Source organism: Marmota marmota, unplaced genomic scaffold, assembly GCF_001458135.2.
Source record: "Marmota marmota marmota unplaced genomic scaffold, marMar, whole genome shotgun sequence".
Lineage (NCBI taxonomy): Eukaryota > Metazoa > Chordata > Mammalia > Rodentia > Sciuridae > Marmota > Marmota marmota.
This window is the reverse complement of record NW_025999842.1, coordinates 52,885,238-52,907,576: the sequence shown is the minus strand read 5'-3', so window position 1 is coordinate 52,907,576 and position 22,339 is coordinate 52,885,238. Positions and strand designations below refer to the sequence as shown.

Genomic DNA, 22,339 nt, shown 5'->3' with positions numbered 1-22,339 from the left:
TGTTAAATAAATATTGTACACTTTCCAATTTATGAAGTTTTGAGGATTGATATTTGTCATATCTTTTCACAAATGGTGAATTGGGTTCTTTTATATTTAAAGTTTTTGGATTATGAGCTCAATTTCAGTGGTTTGCTATTGGTGAGAATTCTGAGTAGCTAGTATGAAGGCAATCTCCCTTTAAAATGTTTTTGCTTTGTGTCTCCCACCAAGAGCAATTATGAATATTATAATAAGTGCAAATTTGAAGATCAGCTGTGCTTGAGAGTATTCAGGGCAGACGAGGTTTTGCTCATTCAGAGCTTAGTCTGAGATCAACTTTTTCTTTTTATCCTAGTTCAGTGGATTCAATTTTCTAATCTGTCCTCACTAATTTTAGTCCTTTAAGGGCATGTTCTTATGTGTTCCAGCACTTTGCCTGATATAGGCACTAGACTATATTTCCTGTCCCCTCATGGACAATAAGACCCAAGTCACTAGTGAGAGGTTAGCTATGGCTTAAGAGCCACATCCAGCCCAATGACTTACCATGGTAAATACAGTTATTTATTGGAACACAACCATGCCTATTTGTGTACATATCTACTGAGTGGTTTTCACTCTACAGTGGCAGAATTGAGTTGCTACAAAGACCATATGTTCCCAAAGCTGAAAATATTCACTATCTGGCCCTTTACAGAAAGTATTTGGAAACTCCTGCCCTAGATAATAAAATTAAAAAACCCTACCTTCATCCCTTCCCTCATCTGGGCTGCAGGAGCCTCAGTTCTTTTGATTACTCTTTAGGATTCCTGTCCCTCTGCATTTCTAGTTCTATTTTTATAAGATTGGAAATGCATTTAATTTTTTGTTTTTCCAAGTGATGGTAGCAGGAAGTTTCTTAAGTTCTTACTCTACCATACTGCCAAAACAGAGCTTCTCTTCTCCTTTCTTTGGGTAGTAATAGATTGTCCTTTTTATATTTCATTGACTTGAATATTTAACTTATTTAAGTATTTCTTTTTTTATGGAATTATTTAAGGCCATGAAAATTTTCATTTCAATATCTTCAGTATTTGATATATAATGCTTTTTTAATCATTCCTTGAAATTGTTTTATAATTCTCATGACCATTTACTTTTAAATCCATTAATCTTCTTAAAGTGTACATTTTGCTATCTTACATTAATATCCTGTATTCAAAGATTATGGTCTTTAGGATATCTGTTCTTTAGAATTTGTTGAAAATTTCTTTGTGGCCTAATATATGAACAGTTATGTTTTTCATATATTCAGATCTCTTTCTGTGTAAGTTATATCAAACTTGTTAATTATGTCACTAAAGCCTGTATTTTGAGTTTGTCTGCTAGATGTATCTGTTCTTAAGAGAGTTCTGTTAAAAACCTGTTGTTGTTTATATTTGTTTATTTTTCATTGTAAGTTTTTCAGCTCTGCTTTGTATTTTTCAAGATTGTGTTTTTAATGAACATAAAACTCCATGACCATTGTCCTCTTCGTGGATTACTTATCAGTATTAATGTTAATTTGTTGGCTTATAAACGTTAAACTCAGTTTCTTTTTAACGGCCAACCCTTCTGTGAGTCAGAGCTGACTGTGGGCTGCCAGTTTTATACTCTAGGAAATTGTAGACAGTAGCAGAACCTTGCTCTTCTGACAGCTCCTGCTGGCCTGTTGTTTTTCACAGTGTTTCTCAGAGATGTGGCCTGACCATTTCATGGTCCTAAATACTGTAGTCCAGTCCAATATGGAGGACAAGCCTTTCTGGATGATGCCCCCAGGTCTGAGATGGTCCCTATGAAATGTTCTCTGTGCCCCTTTCCCTTTGATCCAGTTTTCCATATTTGTCTGACATACTTGGCATTTTGAGGTTCAGGAACATAGGTGTTCCTTTTTACATCAAAGATAAAATTTTCCCTCTAGTTTTAGTTTTTAAAATATGTTTGGGTCTTAAGAAACTGGAGATAAAATAAAGCAATCCTTACTTATCATCAACTAGCAAGACTGCAAAATTTTCTCCTTACCCAAATCCTTTCAGTGGTTTTATTCTCTTGGCAGAAAATGAAATGTTTTAATAGTACTAAAAGCTGAATAACAAGAATAATTAGATGTGATATTGATAGATGTGATGTCAATTGTATACATCTCCTGGATCAATGAAAAACCAGGACCAACTGGGTAAAGAATCCAAGTAGGCTTTTGGAGAAGCACTTTTATGCATTTAACTATAAGTTCCCACTGTATTCATAACATGTATACTGTCACAAACATGAATTTGCTATCTGCTTTATGCTGTTTTTTGGTTCTTGAAGCTACCACTTTATCTTATTATTTCACTTGTTAAGACCATCTGATAAAATAAGAAAACATGTTCTTGGGAAAAAAAAAATCAGTGTTTGAAATGTCAAATGCAGCTAATGTTCAATCTTCTCTTTCTCTTTTTTCTTTTGTAGTATGACTATGAATATGATGAAAATGGAGACAGAGTTGTTTTAGGAAAAGGCACTTATGGGATAGTCTACGCAGGTAGAGACCTGAGCAACCAAGTCAGAATCGCTATTAAGGAAATCCCAGAAAGAGACAGCAGGTACTGTACTTGTGGCTAATAAAATCCATTTTGAAAGTACTTCAATTAGTTCATAGCATTTTAGAAAGTACTTGCTGATATTCTGAATATTAAAACTGAAAACTCCATTATGTTAATTAACTCAATCTCAGCTTTATCTACTGCATTGTTCAGCAGTTTAAGTGCAAAACTCTGATGGGGAAAAAAAGACTCTGGTAGGGAAGGACACAGCTTTCAAAGACTGAAAGAGAGAATGTGTGTGTGTGTTGGGCTGGGGTTATATTGGATAAAGATAGTTTGGTACATGGGTAAATGGAGAATAAGCGTGTCACGATAGTTTCCAGTGCAGCATGTGAGGAGCCTGGAAGTTGTCATTCTGTCCTAACCAGTGGAAAGCTGAACAAACTGATGAATCAGTAGCTCTGAGGATCCATAGATGAAGGGCAGGAGACCCCCCACCCCACCCCCAGATAGGTGAATACAGAAAGCCACCAGCTTCCACAGTAGAAATCCATACATGGGAACCATTGCTGGGGCAGAAAACCTGAGCTCCGGTTGACATATTGCCAAAGGCCCCACATGAACAAGTCTGAGTGTCAAGAACTCCCCCCATACCTTTCTAAGTCTTACCTTTTGAAGTTCTATCAGATTCTCAAAGTGAATATTAGAGGAAAATTCCCTTGGGCTTCTGGCAGGGAAAGAAGAAAAAAAATTCTTTTAAAATACACCAGAGCATTTTATTCTTCTTAACAAGGACTGCCCTCAGGAGAAACTGTTTCACCAGAGCCTTGCCAAATGGTAGCCCAGTCTAGCCATCCTGTTCCACCTAAAGGGGGTAAAAGATGACATATTTATGAAGTTCACAGACCAAGGACACAAGCTTACTTAAAGACTGAGCCTTAATCATGGAACTATAGAATTCTTCCCCTCCCTAATCCTTTGTCATCATATTACTGAAGCCTATTAGTACAGTTATTTTACTCAGTACATCATGTTCACCTTTCAAGAAAAAATTACAAGGCATACTAAAAGGCTGAAAACACAATTTGAAGAAACTTAGCAAGTATCCTAAGCAAAATCAGATATGACAGGTGTTTGGAGTCAGCAGACTTGGAATTTAAAACAACTAAGATTAATATGCTAAGGTTTCTAGTGGGAAAAGAAGACTGTGTGCAAGAATAGATGGTAAGGTAAAGTGAGAAAAGGAAATTCTTAAGAAAGAAAAAATAAATAAATAGAAGTTAGAAGTTAAAAAAAAACATTGTAACAGAAGTGAAGAATGTAACAGAAGTGAAGAATGTGATGGTTTCATTAGTGAACCAGGCACAGTTGAGGAAAGAGCCTCTGAGCTGGAGGATGTGTCTAGAGAGACTTCCAGAACTGAATAGCCAAGAGAAAAAAGACTGAAAAAAAAAGTGTGGAGTGGGGTTATTTAAGAACTGTGGAACAACTACAAAAGGTATAACCCATGCTTAATGGGACTACCACAAGAAAAAAAACGTGTGGTTTGAACCACACTCAGTAGGGACTTGCAGAAAATGGAATCATTTTTAGGGGAGAAAAAGCCATTCAGGGACCCAAAAGCCCTGGTAACAGTATTTTCTGTCGCTCGCTGCTCTAGGGCTTGGCCTTATGTTTTGTTTCTGCACCTAATAATTCTCTCCTCTTTCAGCCTCATAATTTCTGAAGCCTCATGCCTTCTCTGAAGTCTCTTCTCTGTTAGACCACGCACCTACTATCAATGGTGTATATTATCCATCTGCTGTATATTCAGTCTTAGAATTGGATTATTTGTGACTATTGTCCTTATTGGCCTGTCTCTATCATGGGTTTATTACTTTGTCTTCTCTCATTCCTCTCTTCTGTGATCATGGTGATAAGTTCATATGATCAGCCTTCCTCAGAAGGGACACTCCCCCCGGCTCTGTGGTCATCTGTCTACCTAACATCTTGAACTTGTAAGTATGCAGGCATCTCCAGGTTGATGTGGCCAAAGATGAACCATGGATTTTTACCCCCAGAGCTACTCTCCCTGAAGCATTCTCTATGTCTGTTAACAGTACCCTATCCAGCCAGCTGTTCCAGCTAAACAGGGTACATTTGTATTCTTGTTTCTCTCTCACTCCAAGTCCACTCCAAGGCCATACTGTTTGTTGTCTCAACTTCTGCACTATATTCTGAGTCTTGCTACTCTTTGCCATCACCATGATTTCAACTCTAGTCTAAGTCTTTGGGCCTCTCACTTAACTCCTTACTAAGTCTCTGCAACTACCTCTGCTTTTAGTAGTCTCTGCTTTTCCTCTTTCCTCTGCCCTTCATCCATCCTTCCTCAGGGTAGCCACAGAGATCTTTCTGAAGTTAAAATCACATCATTGGTGAGAACGATGTGGCAATGCAAGCTCATCATTGAGAAGCTGATAAGTCGGAGGATGAGTGTGTGACAGGGCAGGGGGTTATATGGGAAATCTGTGAACCTTGAGCCCAGCTTTGCTTAAACCTAAAACTGCTCTAAAAAATAAAATTTAATAAAAAAAAAAAGAAAAACCACACCATGTCACTATTGCCTAAAACCCTTCAGTGGATTCTTATTGTTGTGAGCCTGAAACCCAGAACTGTTAGAGTGAACCACAAGGGAGGGGCCACCACCTCCTTTGGAGCCTCCCCTCTGCTGGTGTCTCTGTCTGCTGGTCACACTAAAATCAAATGAGATCTTGACAGGATTGCCTTATTGTCATCATTGAAGCCTCAATGCAGGTGCCAAGGCCTCACAGAGCCTTTCTCTACTGGCCCAAGCTGAAGAAGACATCCTTCCAATGCAGGCACTGTCCCAAGGTCCCCGTAGTCCATCCTTACAGTGCTTAACTTTCTGCCTCCAGCCTCTGTATCTACATTCCAGAAGAAAGGGAAAACGGAGCTCCCTGGAATATCCAGCATCCTTGCGCTTCTATTTCATTGGCCAAAAGTGCTCACTCCTCCCTCGTCAGCCATTTGTTTCCCAAATGACATAGGAAGGGGGAAGAACAGCGAATAAGCAAACAGCTACTGCTACATACCACATGTGTAGTCTAACTTTATGTATATATATATTTTTTTATGATTCTATTCTAGGGTTTTTTCTTGGTTAATTCATGAGGCATGCTTATGAATTCTTATGAAACAGTAATAGAAATTATTCACTAAATTCCTTGAGTGATTGTATAAGAAGTTGTCACATTAAACCTTTTGTCAAACATTCCTAGAGGTTTTAAAGTAATATATACATAGACTAGCCTTGAAATAATATAAAATTTAAAGATGCCATCACTGTCAAATTGCAGAACTAAATGTTAGCCACATCCCTTCCTTTTCCCCCTCCAGAAAACCATTAGAAAGAAAACCATTTTTTTTTTTTTTGTAGTACCAAGGATTAAACCTAGGAGTGCTTAACCACTGCACCCTATCCCCAGCCTTTTTTTCTTTTATTTTTGAGAGAGGATCTTGCTAAGTTGCTGAGTCTAGCCTCGAATAATGATTCTCCTACTTCAGCCTCCCAAGTTGCTGGGATTACAGGCATGTACCAACCTGTCTGGTAGAAGAAAACACTTTTAAAATCACCTTGTAGCTTAAATTTATTCAAATGTCACTTTACATATACAAAGCACACCAACACCAAAAATATGCCCTCTGTCCTGCCCCTTGCCATGCAGTTGGTATGAGTGGGTTGTTCAGAAATACCTGGATGACAAGCTCTTACATTGAACAGGTGGTCCACGACATCTTATTCACCATGTGAAGAGATTAGAGAACCCTGTAATACTAGCAAACAAGTATTTCTGTCATTATACCCTGGAGAGTTTGGATAGTGTCACAAAGGATAATTGCTAAGGTAGTTTGAGGTATGTGAATAACGTATGATTAAACTACTACCTACAAAGAAGGATTATGGCAACAACAACAGTTTCTTGTGGTGGCTGGGGTGTGGCCCAAGTGGTAGAGCACATGCTTAGTGTGCCTAAGTTCCTGGGTTTGATTCTCAGTAACACACAAACAAACCCCAAAACCCAGTTTTCCCTGTGTTTTCATCACATTCTAAAAACATTTTGTTAGTGAACCAGCAGTTGTGAGAGAAGGTGCATTTAAGTACACTCTCATAATGTATCCCTAGCTAGTGGTTAATCTTAGATTGGCTTTCTCCTCTAACATTCTACACACCTGTTCTATCAGTATTCACCCAGATACTGCAATCAGCTGGGGAGCTTTTAAAAATGTGGATGCTCAAGCGCCACCTCAGATATTCTAGGTTGTCCTGAACATTGATGTTCTTTGCATTCAGGAGAGGTAAATGCCTAGTCAAGGTTGGAAACAACCTGTCTATATGGTTTTCGATGGAAATCTGACTCAGGGCATAGTCTAGAGAAAACTATGGGTAAATAGGTTTTTCAAGCTATATATAGATATAGATATAGATATAGATATCTCCTATTATCTCTACTATTTTTTCTTTCCATTGTCATAGTTGATTGAAAAGAAATGTGGTCTTCTTGTAATTCCCATAGACAAGCATAATTTATTGACCTGTAAAAATTATCACTTCATCCTTCTTTAGTGTTTCACACTTCATGAAACTGCTTTCTATATTGGAGAAGAGTACTTATTCTTAGCTTGGTTGGACTCTTGACTAGTATTGCAAAATTTGAGCTATCTTTGCTTTAAATATTGAGGCAGGGATATTTGCTTCTCCCAGATCTTAAATGTAACCATTCATGATATGAACTAGTATCAAAGTGTTTTTTGTCCTCATGGAAGAGGTAACTTGTAAATGTCTTCATAGTTGAGAGTCATTACCTAAGTATCTTATTGGTAACATTATATATTGATTCTTCTTGTTACCTCATTCAAACAAATTATCAAAATGTTGCTGGGGCTGGAGTTGTGGCTCAGCGGTAGAGCGCTCACCTAGCACGTGCAAGGCCCTGGGTTTGATCCTCAGTACCACATAAAAATAAATAAATAAAATAAAGGTATCTTTAGAAAAAATGTTGTTGCTGTCTCTAATACACTGGTAATCATTTTAATAACTATCCTTTTGGGCTGGGGCTGTAGCTCAGTGGTAAAGTGCTTGCCTTGTATGTGTGAGGCACTGGATTCGATCCTTAGCACCACATAAAAATAAATAAAGATACTGTGTGTTCATCTACAACTAAAAAAATACTTTTAAAAAAACTGCACTTTTTAGTTCTGAGAGCAATTCTAAAAAATGAGTAATGTGTCTAAAACAAAGTATTTGTTATTGTTATTGTTGCTAGGTACTTTCTGAGTAATATTATACAATACAGATTTTAAGTTTATTTGAAAAAATGAATATGGATTTCATTAACTGCTAATTGCTTTAGCTTTATTGCTTACATGAAAAGCTTTATGAAACTAGTATTATTCAATACTAACCAATACTAGTGTTCATTATCAGTATTCACAAATGATCCATTCTGCTTTCTTGAGTTTGTGTGATATTAGCATTTCCTATATATGAATAGAGCAAGTATGAGCATCAAGTTTGCATTTAAGTTGTCTTATAGTTAGTGCCTTTCACACTGTAGGTTCTATTATTGAGTATGTATGTATGTGTATGCATAGGCACATGTGTGTGTAAGGGATAGCTTTGAGTCTCTGTGTATCATTGCTGATATCCTATCATATTTAGCTTATTAAATAAAATTCGTAGAAGGCCATTGATTTGGTCTTAGCTCCTGAACTAGGTCCCAGCAGATTAATTCAAAATGGAGCCATTTATGCTCAGATTTTATGTCACCAAACCAAAACATAACCTATTGCTTTGTAAGATCTGACCTTCTGAGAGATCTGGAGGGAGTTGGTAGATAAATTACCAAACAGGTAATTTAAAAACAACAACAACAACAGAATTTTCACAGTAATTAACCAAAAGGAGCTCAGTCAGCATGGGCCAGGATAAGGAAATTCCCTCTGCTTTAACCTGATGCTAACCAATTGCTTTTTGCAGTGTGCTATTTCCATGTTCCTTCTTAAGCTGTCAAAAAAGAACTGACTCTCCTGACATGCCCAGTTAGTTCCTGTCTGTTTGGACTGGTTGCTGCCTAGTTCATGTATCACTGATAAAAGTGCATTAAATCTTTAAAACTTGATTTGTTGAATTTTTTTCTATGACAAACTACACACTAATTACCTTAGAGCTACATTGAACACAAGATTGTTGTCTATAAACTTTGTAGTATTTCAAGTAATCATTTAAAGTGTTGTTCTGTTTCAGAAGTATAAAATACTTTCATATTTGGTAGAGCAACATAACACCAATCATGTGATTTTGAACTCTGAAGTTTGTCTTTCTATGTGGAGGCTTATTTGGAATTAGGTAAAAATCATGATATAATAGTCTTGGTGGACACGGTAATGTTAGGATTTGAAGAAATGGGCTCAGATACTTGAAATCAAGATGTTTTTATGTTTTTTATTGAAGAATTGGTGGGTTTTTCAGGATGTTCTAGAATGAATCTCAAAGTTATTTGGAATTTTTGTCTTCCGGGGCAAGAGTCTCTTGGAATAGTAAAATAGATAAGTAAGGCCAATGGCATAACAGGTCATGTTGGTATAGACAGTAAACTGTGTAGATGATTTCTGTCTTCCTAGGTTCAAATCTTATGTCTGTCACTAGCTTTGTGGTCTTGGACAAGTTAGTCAATCTCTGTGAATTAATATTCCTTATTTGTAAAATGGGCATCTTAATAGTCTCTCCTTATTGAGTTGTGAAAAATGAGTTATTATATACAAGGAGCTTAGAACAGAGACTGACACCTTCCCCTTAACCCAACCATAGCTGCAGCCTCACAGAATTGACCTTACAAAAAATAAAGGACTTACGATGGTCATTTTTATTTTACTTATGGTCATATGTTTAGTTGAAATTTTCAATTTGCATTGTTTCGTTTAAACAATTTGTATTGTTTAGTTTATAATTAAAATCTGGCTGTATAACTAGCCCATGGCCATTTTCGTGTCTTTCAGATACTCTCAGCCCCTGCATGAAGAAATAGCCTTGCATAAGCATTTGAAGCACAAAAATATTGTCCAGTATCTGGGCTCTTTCAGTGAGAATGGCTTTATTAAAATCTTCATGGAGCAGGTCCCAGGAGGTAAGAGTTGCTTCTTTTTTTTTTCTTTTAAAAGTAAAAGAACTGGAAGAGGAGCAAAATTGAATGAAATTTACTAGAGTACAGGTTTTAATTTATCTCCACACACACACAAAAAAAGGTATGTGACATTACCATGAACTTTGTTTGGAGACAGTAAATAAATATTAGAACCATTTTAGTATTCATCATAATGAATTGGATTAATTTTAGCAATTGATTGGGTTTTTACTTAGACTGTATTGATAGTGACCATCTCCAAAGTAGGGACATTTTTGAATTCATGTTTGAGCCCAGTTCCTGGGCCTCTGTGAGGACCAGTGAATGTTGACTTTTGTTGACTTAAATCCGTGTCACATTATTAATATGCTTCAAAGAGCTCTCTTGGATGAGATTATCTACTTTTTCTCTTTCTTTACAGGAAGTCTTTCTGCTCTTCTTCGTTCCAAATGGGGCCCATTAAAAGACAATGAGCAAACAATTGGCTTTTATACAAAGCAAATATTGGAAGGATTAAAATACCTCCACGACAATCAGATAGTTCACCGGGATATAAAGGTAGGAGACACCATGATTCATTTTCATGAGGTCCTTGCTGGATAATTGTTTTATTTTCAAAATTCTCACTGTATTATGACTATTAATTAGGAATAGTGAATATTAAGTCAGTCTTAGAAATAGTAGAAATAAAATATTTCACACTACTCTTAATGTTATTTACATTCCTGTGTTCTTCTTTTACACACGGAATAAACTCCTTAGCCATGCTCAACCGGTAGCCTGTGCTCTCACTGTGTGTGATGTTTTATAAGAGCTCTGTGGGGTGGGGTGCACAGTATAATGTCAGACAGGACACGTGGCCATTCCTGAGTTACTAACAGCCTTTGTCCCTGCCCATAATCACTACCTATAAATATGTATTGAATCAGTGGATTCATGGTTAGAGGAAAAAAATAATTAAAAGACCCTTTCTTATATATTCATGCATGGAACTACAATTAGGGAACTACAATTATAGACTTCTCTAAAATAACAAACTGAAATAATAACATTAAGATTTTCTTTAAAAAAGAATAAATTTTTGACAAAGGCTTGACTCTTGAAAGTAAGTTAATATCACTACCCTAAAATCAACTTGAATGCCCATTTACCTGTAATGTTCCTAAATATTCTAGGGAAAGAAACCGAGCAACATAGAAAAGAAAGAGTGACTGGGAAGCTGTGTGTGTGTGTGTGTGTGTGTGTGTGTATATACACACACACACACATACATACACACACACACAATATATATATAAGATACATTGTATCTTATCCATGGATCATACACAGCTAACTTCTGTTGTGTGTAAACTGTAGTGAGCTTTTCGCCTGACCTACAACCTGAGTAGCAGATTGTGAACAACTGATAATATGTAAACAAAAAATATTGACCAGAATTTTCTGTTGAGATCAACTGTTAATGAAGGGCAAAGAATGAGCATCCTTGATTGTTCTAAGTACTCCTTTAAAAAAAATAGATTTAAAAAGTCAACAATAAACCGTATCTGAAGAAATATAACATTTTTGATGGAAGTCCTCTTTCCCCAGGGTGACAATGTATTGATTAATACCTATAGTGGTGTTCTCAAGATCTCTGACTTTGGGACATCAAAGAGGCTTGCTGGCATAAACCCCTGCACTGAAACTTTTACTGGTATGTTTTTATGATAATGATACAGATCTTACATAATTAAAGAAATAATTGCTGAGTTTGAGCTTAAGGTGTGAGATAAACTGAGTCAGTGTTCTCACGCACATTAACATTGGTGTCATTTGATGCTCACTGAAAAGGGTTACCCAGGATTTGGTCTGTCCCTCTTGTTTTTTTGTGTGTTTATATGACTTGCTCAATCTCCTGCTTAATGCCACCAAAGATTATTTTTAATTCTCACTTTGTTATTTGTCCTTCTTTTCCCGTCACTGCGTCTCTCTCCTGGTTGGCCTACAGCCACTCTAATTCTGAGAAGATTACTTTTTTTAAACATTTTCCTAGTCCAGCTTCTCTGTGATTCTTACTCATACCCAAATCTCTTGCCATCTGAGATCTGAATTCCCTCTTCCCTACCCTGCTTTCTTCCTGGGATCTATCCTCTACTCCACAGTATAAATAACCCCGTAGGATTTCAATTCAGAAAGAGGAAGTGACTCACTCTCTCAGAAAAGGAGAGAGGAGAGAGCTTCCCTGAAAAATTAGGCAATACAACAATTCATCTGCTTCTAGTGCAAAGTCCTGGAAGGGTGGAGACCAAGTGACTTAGAGAAAGGCAAAGGTGGCCAAGGGGAAAGTGGAGCTCAAGAGATGAAAGACTGCTCCTCAGTCACGGGGAGGAGGGAAAGGCACCTGGGACTTCAGACCTGGTCTCTGCTCCAAGCTCTGGTCATTTCATTATCCTGCTTCTCATGAAGCGTTAGGTCCTTGTTATTATTGTTGAGGGGGTGGGGAGAGAAATTGAGCAGAATAAAAAAGGTCAAGACTAACCTGTGGTCTAATGCAAAGAAAAATGGCCCGATGGCCCTGTTTCTGATTCCCCTGAGGGAGGCAGAAGTGCCTGTTTTGTATGTAGATGAGGCATTGACTGGGAGTCAAGGGACATCGAGGCAGGGTCACAACAACTTGTACATGATGGAACTTGGGTTTTCAGCCTGCCCTGTGCTCTTTGTGCTCACCTGTTTCCAACTTCCTCTCTACCTTTCTGGTGTCCTGATAGCCTGGGAGGCAGAGAGGAGAGAGGGGAATTCCGAAAGTTCTTTCCTCAGGACTTCAGTCAGCAACATCTCCAGCCCAGGCCCTTCCCTCAAGGCAGTGGTTATTTTAGGCATAGAATTACATATAGTTAGAAAGCATTTTTTTTAATAAAATACATTCCAACCTGTTAGTAGCTTTTAGTGTCTTTACATTTCTTTCCTTATCCTCTCTCAACTTGGCAAGAGACATTTTAGATGCTGCCAAGACTCAGTAACTTCTGAGAGGAAAATCCCTACTTTCACACACTTTTTTGAGCAGGATGTTAATGTAATATCATCTGCTAATCTTGAAAACATTTTTTTTTTTTTTAATTCCCCAAGGAGCTGTAAGAAAGTAGTCCTCACAGGGCCCTGTGCTTGTACCTCCCCCACTGTCCTCATGACTAAGAGCTTAGAGCTCTCCCAGCACTGGTCAGAGTGCCATGGCATGTGGATCTCTCAGCACCAAAGGCCTCAAAGCCCTAATTCAGTGCTCACTGAGTCCCAGGTGCTTAGTCACCTCTAATGAATTTAGTGTAATGACCATGATTTGTTGTACCTCTTGGTAATTTTGATGAGGGGAAAGGCAGCAGTAACCATCATTTATGAAGTACTCACCTGGCGCCATGCCAAGTGCTTTACGCACATTGAAATTCATCCATCAAGCCCTAATCATTAGCTATCATTATCCCGGTTTATGGTGAGAAAAATAAGGTTCAAAGAGGTTAAATAACTTGCCCAAGGTCACAAAACTAGTTAGTTAATAAAGCTTGAGGTTTAAACGAGACTTAACATGCCAAATGGAATTACTGTCTTCTCCCCAAACCTGTTCCACCCACACTCTTCCCTGTCTCAGTTGATGGCCACTCTACAACTGCATTATCACCCCCTGCTCTGTTTCTCATACTCTCCAGCCCAGTCTGTGGAGGAAGCCTATTAGCTGTACCTTCACAGTGTGGCCAAAACTGGACCAATTCTCACCTCCCCACAGCTGCCACCCTCCTCTCTCACCCACAGACCTTCCACAGCCTCCTAACTTACCTGCCCCCTACTGTCTGTTCTCAGTACAGCACCCAGAGTGATCCTTTCAAAATATAACAGCAAATCCCATCACTCAGAGCCCTCCATGGCTGTTTTCTCACAGAATACACAAGGACTCAAGTCCTCACCATGGCGGACAAAATTCTGACCTGATTTGGAGCCCATTCCCTCTCAGACCTCACTCCTAGTTTTCTCCTCTTGTTTATTCTGCACCACAAGCCCCACACTTCCTGCATTTCCTTCGTGAATTCAGGTTGGGTCCTGCTGCAGGGTCTTTGCATAACTTTACCTCCTTCCAGCCTTAACTCAGATGTCACCTGCATACACCCCATTAATAATGGTAGTCTTCCTGGGCACTGCTGACTCTGATTTTGTTGTTTGTTTTGGTCATAGCATATCAATTTTTACCATACTGTATAATTTATCAACAGTGTATTACCTATTATTTTTCTTGTATGACAAAAATGTAAGTTCTGTAAGCCCAGGATTTTCCTTTATTCTACTGTTACACTGTTATAGTGTTTTTTTTTTTTTTAATTGTGTTTACCACTGAGCTACATCTCCAGCAGATTTTTAATTTTGAAACAGGGTGACAGGGTCTCACTAAATTGCCTAGGCTAGCCTCAAACTTGCTATCCTCCTACCTCAGCTTCCCAAGTTGCTGGGATTACAGGTGTGTGCCCTGCACCTGGCCGTCCACTGTGGTATTCTAAGTGCCTAGAACAGGGCTTGGCTGGTGGTGGGCCTTTAGCATACATCTGCTAAATGAATGAATGAATGAACAAATTGTGACATCAAAGATTATGCTGTTAACCATTAAGCTGTACCACCTCCTAAGATAGTTGCAATGGCAAAGAAATTTTAAAATTGATATTTAACAGTAATTTTTTAAAAATTTAGAATGCAGATATGTGAGGTATAGGTCTTGGAGTTGACACCCTGACTTATTTTCCTTAGCCTGATGTTTGCATTTGCTTGTATTTTTATAGTCTAGTCCTGGAAGTCTATTTATGTTACAATATTGGGTCTAGGGGATATACCTCAGGGGTCGGGTGCTTGCCTAGCATTAATGATGCCCTGATTCAATCCCCAGCACTCCTCCAAAAAACTTATGTGTCATGTATTTGTGGAGTAAACTAAGGAACAGATTTGAATACATAACAACCTGTTGTTTTTTTTTTTAAAGAGAGAGAGAGAGAATTTTTTTAATATTTATTTTTTAGTGTTCGGTGGATACAACATCTTTTTTATTTTATTTTTATGTGGTGTTGAGGATCGAACCCAGCGCCCCACGCATTCCAGGCTAGCGCGCTATTGCTTGAGCCACATCCCCGGCCCCAACAACCTGTTTTTTGTAACTTGTTCAGTGAAGGCTGGATGACACACTTGGCAGAGGGAGCTATTTTATATTTCGTCATATTTTTTGGTGCCCTATAGTTGTACACAGCGGTGACTTATTGTTATGTATTTGCACATGGACACAGTTATAACAATATGATTGGGTCAGTATCCTTCCCCAGTATTTCCCCTTCCTGTCCCTTTCCTCTACTGATCAGATAGAGCTCCTATAAATAATGCCTGATTGATTAAAAATATTGTATCATTTATTATTGGCACTGCTTGCATTATACCAATTTTAAAAATTTACTATATTTTTTGATTAGTTGTAACTCCCACTCAGATATTTGTGCAACATAAATTCTCTTCACCAATTCTTTTATAGAACCAGAGGTAACAGCAAAACAGAGTATAGGTTTCAGAACAGGTTTTCTAAAGGCCCTCTTGATTTATTTAAATTAAAAAAATTTATCACTTTGGGAAAAACTATGAATGAAGAGAAATTGTAACAATTTTATACTAAGGGTAGTTGAGTCTTGGGGGGAGCACGGTTGCCTTATCCATGGCAAGGAGAAAGGCTTTCCTCTGGTGATTTTGCCAGTTTAAGCTGAGAGTGTAGATGTGTACTGTTGTATGTGAACATGAATTTGAGCTACTGTCATATGGAGAATAAACTTCACAAGGTGTCAATACTTGAAAAATTTCATACTTTATTTTTATGAGCAACAGTCATTTTCTAGCCTTGGACAGTGGGCTTCATGGGATCTTTTTGGAGGAATTTTACATCACAGTTTTCCTATAAATCACACATGAAGTATTCATTTAAGCTGTCATCTGTATTTATCAAAATGTCAGTTTGATTATGAATCAGAAATACTGATGTAGGTCTTTGGCAAACACCTCAGGATTTAGAGTAATTCAGCACTGCCCCTTGGATGAGTTCCTGTTTGCTGATTACGTTATTCATGTGAGTGTATCAGAAATGGGGAATATGGTGACTGTCTTAGCTTTCTGTCACTGTGACAAAATACCTGAGAAAAACAACTTCAAAGGAGGAAGGATTTATTTTGGCTCACAGTTTTGGAAGTTTCAGTCTGTGGTCAATTGGTCCCATCACTTTGGGGCTGTGGTGAGGTAGAACATCATGGCAGGGGACAGAGCAACAGCTGCTCAACTCAGGGTAGCTAGGAAGCAATGAGAGAAGAGGGGTCAGGCTCCAATATCCCCTTCTAGGGTGGGCCCTTGATGACCTAACTTCCCTCCACTAGTCCCCACCACCGCCCAGGAATATCATCAGCTGGGGTCGAAGCCTTTAACACATGGGCCTTTAAGATGTGAACCATAACAGTGACATTATGTTCCTGACCACACTCCTGGCCCATCCCCATTCTAGAGGGTAATAGAAGTCCAAGTCTTGCCTGTCATCTGAGGCCATTGCACTTGAGTGTTTCCCTGGAAGGTACCAGGGCAGGGCTAGAACCAGGGGCTCTCAGCTTCTCATTTTGTGCTCTTCCCCTCATACAGCACTCTTATTCTGATTCCATGCAGCCTTTTCTATCTCTCTTTTTCATTTATTCCTATTGGTGCTGTGTAGGGGTCTGTCTCTGTTAATGGCTCATGATCTTTTGTGATTTGTCCAATCTGTTTTTTCATGGATGTCAGATACACAGCAGGAGTCAGTATATTTGATTTACAGAATAGAGTATATCAGAAATTATTTGCATTGTTTTTCACCATGATTTTCAGAATCTTAATGCTACCATGTTTAAGAAACAGAAATGACTTTTTTTTTTTTTAATTTTAAAAAACCTTGAAGCCAGAGATGGCACAACTATAGTCCCAGAGACTCAGGAGACTGAAACAGGAGAGTCTCAAGTTTGAGGTCAGTCTTAGCAACTTAGTGAGATCCTGTCTCAAAAAATAAAAAGGGTTGAGCGTAGCTCATTGATAAAAATACCCCCAGGTTCGGAAGGAGGGAGGGAGGGAGGAAGGAAGGAAGGAAGGAAGGAAGGAAGGAAGGAAGGAAGGAAGGAAGGAAAAGAAATTAGCACATGAAAACCTATACATATTTGTAGTGTGCCACATGATGTTTTGATACCTGTATAGTTTGTATAATGTTCAAATCAGGGTAAGCCTATTTATCTCCTGAAACATTTATCATTTCTTTGTGGTGAAAGCATTTGAAATCCCCTCTTCTAGGGTTTCTTTTTTCTTTTTCTTTTTTTAACATTATCATTCTCTGTAGTTGCCCTACTATGCAGAACTTCTTTCTCCTATCAAACTAGGTCTTCATACCCATTACCAACCTTTCCATGTTCTTCTCTCCACTCTCCTTTCCCCAGTCTCTGGTAACCACTGTTCTGTCTCAACATCTAGGAAGTCAGCCTTTGTAGATAGGAAGTCCACCTTTGTAGATTCCACAAAGTGAGGTCACATGGGATTTGTCTTTCTGTGCCTGACTTTTAGTTAACATAATGACCTCCAGAATGAAAACAGAACTAAGCATTCAGTCTAGGAACCGAGAAATACAGATCTAAGGAACTGGATGAATGATTAGATTTTTTTTTTCCTAGAAAAGATTAGAAGCATACATCATAGCAGTCTTCAGACATTTGAAGAACTGAACACAGAAAATGTATTGATGTATTCTCTGTCATTTTCAAAAGACTCATGGTTAGAATTCTCTTGAGAACGTCCAGGGGAACGATGCCTCGGTTACACTCCCCCATCTAGGGAGTGAGGGTGGACCTATTTATGACCAGATGATGATATCAAACTATTTCTGTGTCCCTGATAAAATCCATCATAAAAAATTCCTATTTCTACTTTTGTAAATAGCATAAGAAACTGGAATTGGTATTAGGACCAGAATCATGATTTAAAATTTGTCTTACTTAGAAAAATTGAAGCTGTCATTAGATAACTATGCTTTCCTTTTTAAAGTGGAAATGTGTTTGACATACTTCCAGGTACCCTTCAGTATATGGCACCAGAAATAATTGATAAAGGACCACGAGGCTATGGAAAAGCAGCAGACATTTGGTCTTTGGGTTGCACAATCATTGAAATGGCTACAGGAAAACCACCGTTTTATGAACTAGGAGAGCCACAAGCAGCCATGTTCAAGGTCACATTTCGTATTATCTTAAAGGGATCAAGTTCCTCATAGCTACTGGCTTTGTGTTCTATGTGTATATATTGTATTTTGTTGGGGGCAAGGAGCCTAATAAGTAAGCAGGAGATGAGAGCACATTCAAGTCCAAGAAGATTCCTTCTCCCTGGAGGCAGGGCCTCAGCCTTTCACAAGGCATCTCTCTGCTTTGGTTTTCTCAGCTCTAGAAGGAAAGTCAGTGGAACTCCTTTGGACTACCTTCCAGCAGCACAGTGTAAATCACACACCACTGTGTGAAAAGTGACTTGGGCTGTTTGGGAAACAGTCCGAATGTTTTCCATGGAGGGAGATCTAGGAACATTTTTTTTTATCCAATTAAGGATTCAATCAAAACAATATTTTCCTTTATTTCTCGATCCTAATAGTTTGGAAGTCCATTTTTAAAAAGGGCATGATTACCATTTTAAGTCAGTCAGTCTTATTCTTTGAAATCTGGTTGGCTAGCCTGGTAATTGGCTGAAAAGTAATTCTTTGGAACATGGGAAGCAGCCCCAATTCCCAAAGTAGGAGGCACTGATGGAAAGAGGCCTGAGAGAGCCATGGCCACAGTTTGGGGATCTAAGGACTAGGTGTGGCTGAAACCTGAGTCCCTGTAGCCCTCCCTTGCCAGATGCTAGGTGAGTGGGAAATTTAAAATAGAAAAGTGTTTTTCTCCAACGCAGAGGACTTCTGAGGATCACGGTTACCCTCTGCCTGCCCCTGGCTGCTTTTCTAGCCTTTTCTCATTTGCATATGGCCTCCCATGAGGGGCCATGGTGTACACAGCTCCCATGTTTGTGCCAAGTGTGGCTTAAACTTGACGGCAATCTGCTGGGATGCTGCTGGTAGAAAAAGGAGGGCTGTAATCTAGTCCAAAAGAGTATGAGAACAGTCAGACAGCTGCCTTTCTTGACAGGAAGGATGTCTTTCTCTTCTCAGCCCATCTTTAAGGCTTCCCTCTGATGTGCTGCTGAATTACCCCTTAGTGCAGTGATCATTGGAAAACATGCCTTTGTCTCTGTTGGGCTAGCCTCCTCTGTGCATGGGAAGTGACACTGTCTTAAAAAAAGAAGCAATCAGGTGGACTCTGACCCTGATTGACAGTGTTCAGAGTCAAGCCTCAGGATGGATCAAGATATTTAAGATTTCAGGCAAATTACTTAATCTCTTTGTATGTCAGTTTCCTCATCTACAAAATGGGGATAAAAATAGTAACTATCTAACAGGAGTTTTTTTGGGGAGTGTCTGAGTTAATATATGTAAAACTCTGAGAATAGTTTCTGACACATAGTAAATGCTGTGTAATTATAAGTAATTATATATTATTATTTTTATAAAAATAAATTTATATGAGCTTTATCATACCAAAAATATGTCCTTAGAAGATTTTCTCTGTACTAAATACATGAAAACATCATTAAATTTTTGTGTGTGTGTATGTAGTACTAGGGATTAAACCCAGGAGCACTCTAACACTGAGCTACATCTTCACCCCTTTTTATTTTTTATTTTTGAGACGGATCTCATTGAGTTGCCCAGAACTTGTGATCCTCCTGCAACAGGCGTATGTCACTGAGCCTAGTCCAAAACTTTTTAGAAATAGCAGCAATGACAAGTAAATTCTAATTGTGATAGAAAGTACTATTTGTTTAATTTCAAAATACTTTTAAATATTTCATGATGTAGGTTATTTGAGAGAGGGGCAGTATTCATTCACAAATTATTTAACACGGGAAAGAATATAGGCTATATTCCAAGTAAAGCAAGGTTCAAATCCCAGTTCTGCCTTTCCGTAATCATGTAACCTCAGCCCATCTAAGCCTTATTTTCCTCACTGGTATAAGAGGGATAATCCACTGGATTGTCAGGTTTGCCCTTTATGAATCTCCTTGAAGATTAAGCACAATACATGGCATATAGCTATTGTGAGCAAATCAGTTATATCAATTAAAAAAAACTTTTTGAATGTTAAGGTACTAATGTTACGGTACTTCATAGTGCATCTTCTGTCTTAAGCTAATTACTCTGGATGTGTCATTGGTAAAGTTCCAGAAGCTCTCTGTAAGCTCTTTATAACCTATAGAAAGTGCATCATCGGCGGGCTTGGAAAAAAGCATGAGCTTGTAACATGATGAGGGGACAAGAGGTGGGACGTGGACAAGATGCTCACTCAGGAGTTTCATTGTGCTTTTTCTTTTTTCTGTTCATGCCATAGGTTGGGATGTTTAAAGTCCACCCTGAGATCCCAGAGTCCATGTCTGCGGAGGCTAAAGCATTCATATTGAAATGTTTTGAACCAGACCCAGACAAGAGAGCCTGTGCTAATGACTTGCTTGTTGATGAGTTCTTAAAAGTTTCCAGCAAAAAGAAAAAGTCACAACCCAAGTTTTCAGGTATGTATTTGCACTGAAGAGGATCTCAGTAGAGTTAGTACATCCTAAGCTTTTAAGATGGAAGATTTTTCCAGAAATAAAATTCTCTGTTTACAGAGATTCCAGGAAATTGTTGTAAACGATGTTCTCAGGCATTTGTTTCCAATATCAGGGAGCCATGTCTCCATCCATTTTACAAATGCTGAGGCCTCATACATCAGTGATCTTCCATCACACAGTAGATGGTTAGTATATCAGCATTTTAAAAATTTATTTATTTATTTGTTTTTTTTTTTTTTTTTTTTTGAGATAGGGTCTCCTAAGTTGCTTAGGGGCCTCACTAAGTTGCTGAGCATGTGATCCTCCTGCCTCAGCCTCCTGAGTCACTGGGATTACAGGTGTGCACCACTGCATCCAGTTAGCATTTATAAGTATTCTAGCATTGAGATCCTAAGGTTAAAGTCTAAAAGAGGTGAAATATAGCCTTCTAGAAATAAAACCCCAAATTACCACTAATGGGCTACAGGACTATTTGAGAGCTGTTAAACTTCCAAGCCATCTAGGTAATATGTTCTTTTAACATTAGTTAGTAGAAAATACATGCTATCCCATAGAACAAGAAAAAGAAGATTGACAGCTATAAATAAAACAGCAGTATAAAAACATAAGTAAATAGTCTTTTTGCAATAATTTCCAAAACTCATTTCAGTAAGAAAACAAAGGATCTATTTATTCATGGCATCTTTAATGTTAGTACTGGATGAGGATGGGCAGATTCGATGTTTGGGAAGGGCATTGATCCCATTTCAAGACACTTTTTGTTGATTTCTCAGTTTAACAACAAGGCCAACATCTGCTTATGCTGCTGTTTGCTTTTCTTCCCACAGCGCTTTCCGCTGGATCAAATGGTGAGTTTGTTTTACCTTTTGAGCAGAGGGCTGTCATTTCACGTCTCATCTCTCCATAAGTAGCCACAACTGCACTCCTTGCTCATACATGGGGACTTCTGAGTACTAAGGAGTTGGGCTACTACAACCCTGGCTGGGCTTGTTGCTTCAGAAACTTTTTCCCTTTCTCTTTCATAAGGGAGGCCTGAATTGTTATTCCCTGAATGCAAGATGGTGACTGTGTTTTGAGTCCTTCAATTTGAGTGAAGTCCATGTTTTCTTATGTAGGAGCCAGTTGGCCACCTAATGGATTTCTTGTGGGAAATTTCAATGCCAGATACCCTTCTCTTTTACCTTTGGGGTAATACATTCTGTTTTAGTGGGTCAGGGTTGATATTTTTGTTTTCGCAATTTGGCCTTTGCATATCATAACCAGGAAGCTAGTTTTGCTCTAGGAAGATAAACTGAAGCATTTCAGAGACTTATAAAGAGAGGAACATGTTTGGGATTCTTCTATGTTGGATGAGGGGTTGATAGAAGCAGGGGTCTTAAGATCCAATGTGCCTGGGTTTTGTGGGCCAAATGGGGGAGGTTGTAGCAGGTGCTTTGGATGCCTCAAAACTAGTTACCCAATGTAGAGACCCATTAATTGAGGATTCCTGAGAAGTCCTCCTGTTTTCCTTCTGGAATTCCAAGAGTCAGGGTAGAGGGACCTCTGAGAAGAGAAGAGACATTCTCCACACCCTCTGTTTGTTTCTCTGTAGGCCTCAAGGCCCCTGGGAGACAGTCACTGTGCTTTTTCAGGGTACCCCAGCAGGGCCTCCAGCCTTTTACACCATCTGCCTTCAGTATTGTCACAGAAGTCAGTTCTAATCCCACTGAAAGCACTTTCTAGGTAGATGACACACAGTAATATAATTCTTTTGGCTGTCATTTTGTGCTGGTAGCAACGTCTACTTCACCAAGTTGGTTCTGAACATAAAATAACATAAATCCTAGGAGAGCCTTGGAGCTGTGCCCAGAAACTCCCTCCATGATTGTTTTATCCCTTCCATGTGACAAAGTTTTCATTCAGAGG

The 22,339-nt window shown here is 38.6% G+C and overlaps 1 protein-coding gene across 5 annotated transcripts in view; it reads left to right on the top strand.

Annotated features, from left to right (window-relative positions):
- Window positions 1–22,339, top strand: part of Map3k5 (mitogen-activated protein kinase kinase kinase 5) — a 200,553-nt gene that overhangs the window by 141,755 nt on the left and 36,459 nt on the right. For 3 of the 5 annotated variants that reach the window (XM_015501602.2, XM_015501598.2, XM_048798827.1), the window contains exons 15-21: window positions 2,452–2,585; window positions 9,582–9,709; window positions 10,128–10,264; window positions 11,297–11,402; window positions 17,821–17,978; window positions 20,218–20,395; window positions 21,262–21,282. In XM_015501602.2, the coding sequence (XP_015357088.1) occupies window positions 2,452–2,585; window positions 9,582–9,709; window positions 10,128–10,264; window positions 11,297–11,402; window positions 17,821–17,978; window positions 20,218–20,395; window positions 21,262–21,282 (862 nt within the window). The remainder of the gene's footprint in view (window positions 1–2,451; window positions 2,586–9,581; window positions 9,710–10,127; window positions 10,265–11,296; window positions 11,403–17,820; window positions 17,979–20,217; window positions 20,396–21,261; window positions 21,283–22,339) is intronic. The other 2 variants (XM_048798823.1, XM_048798814.1) reach the window with 1 other exon arrangement.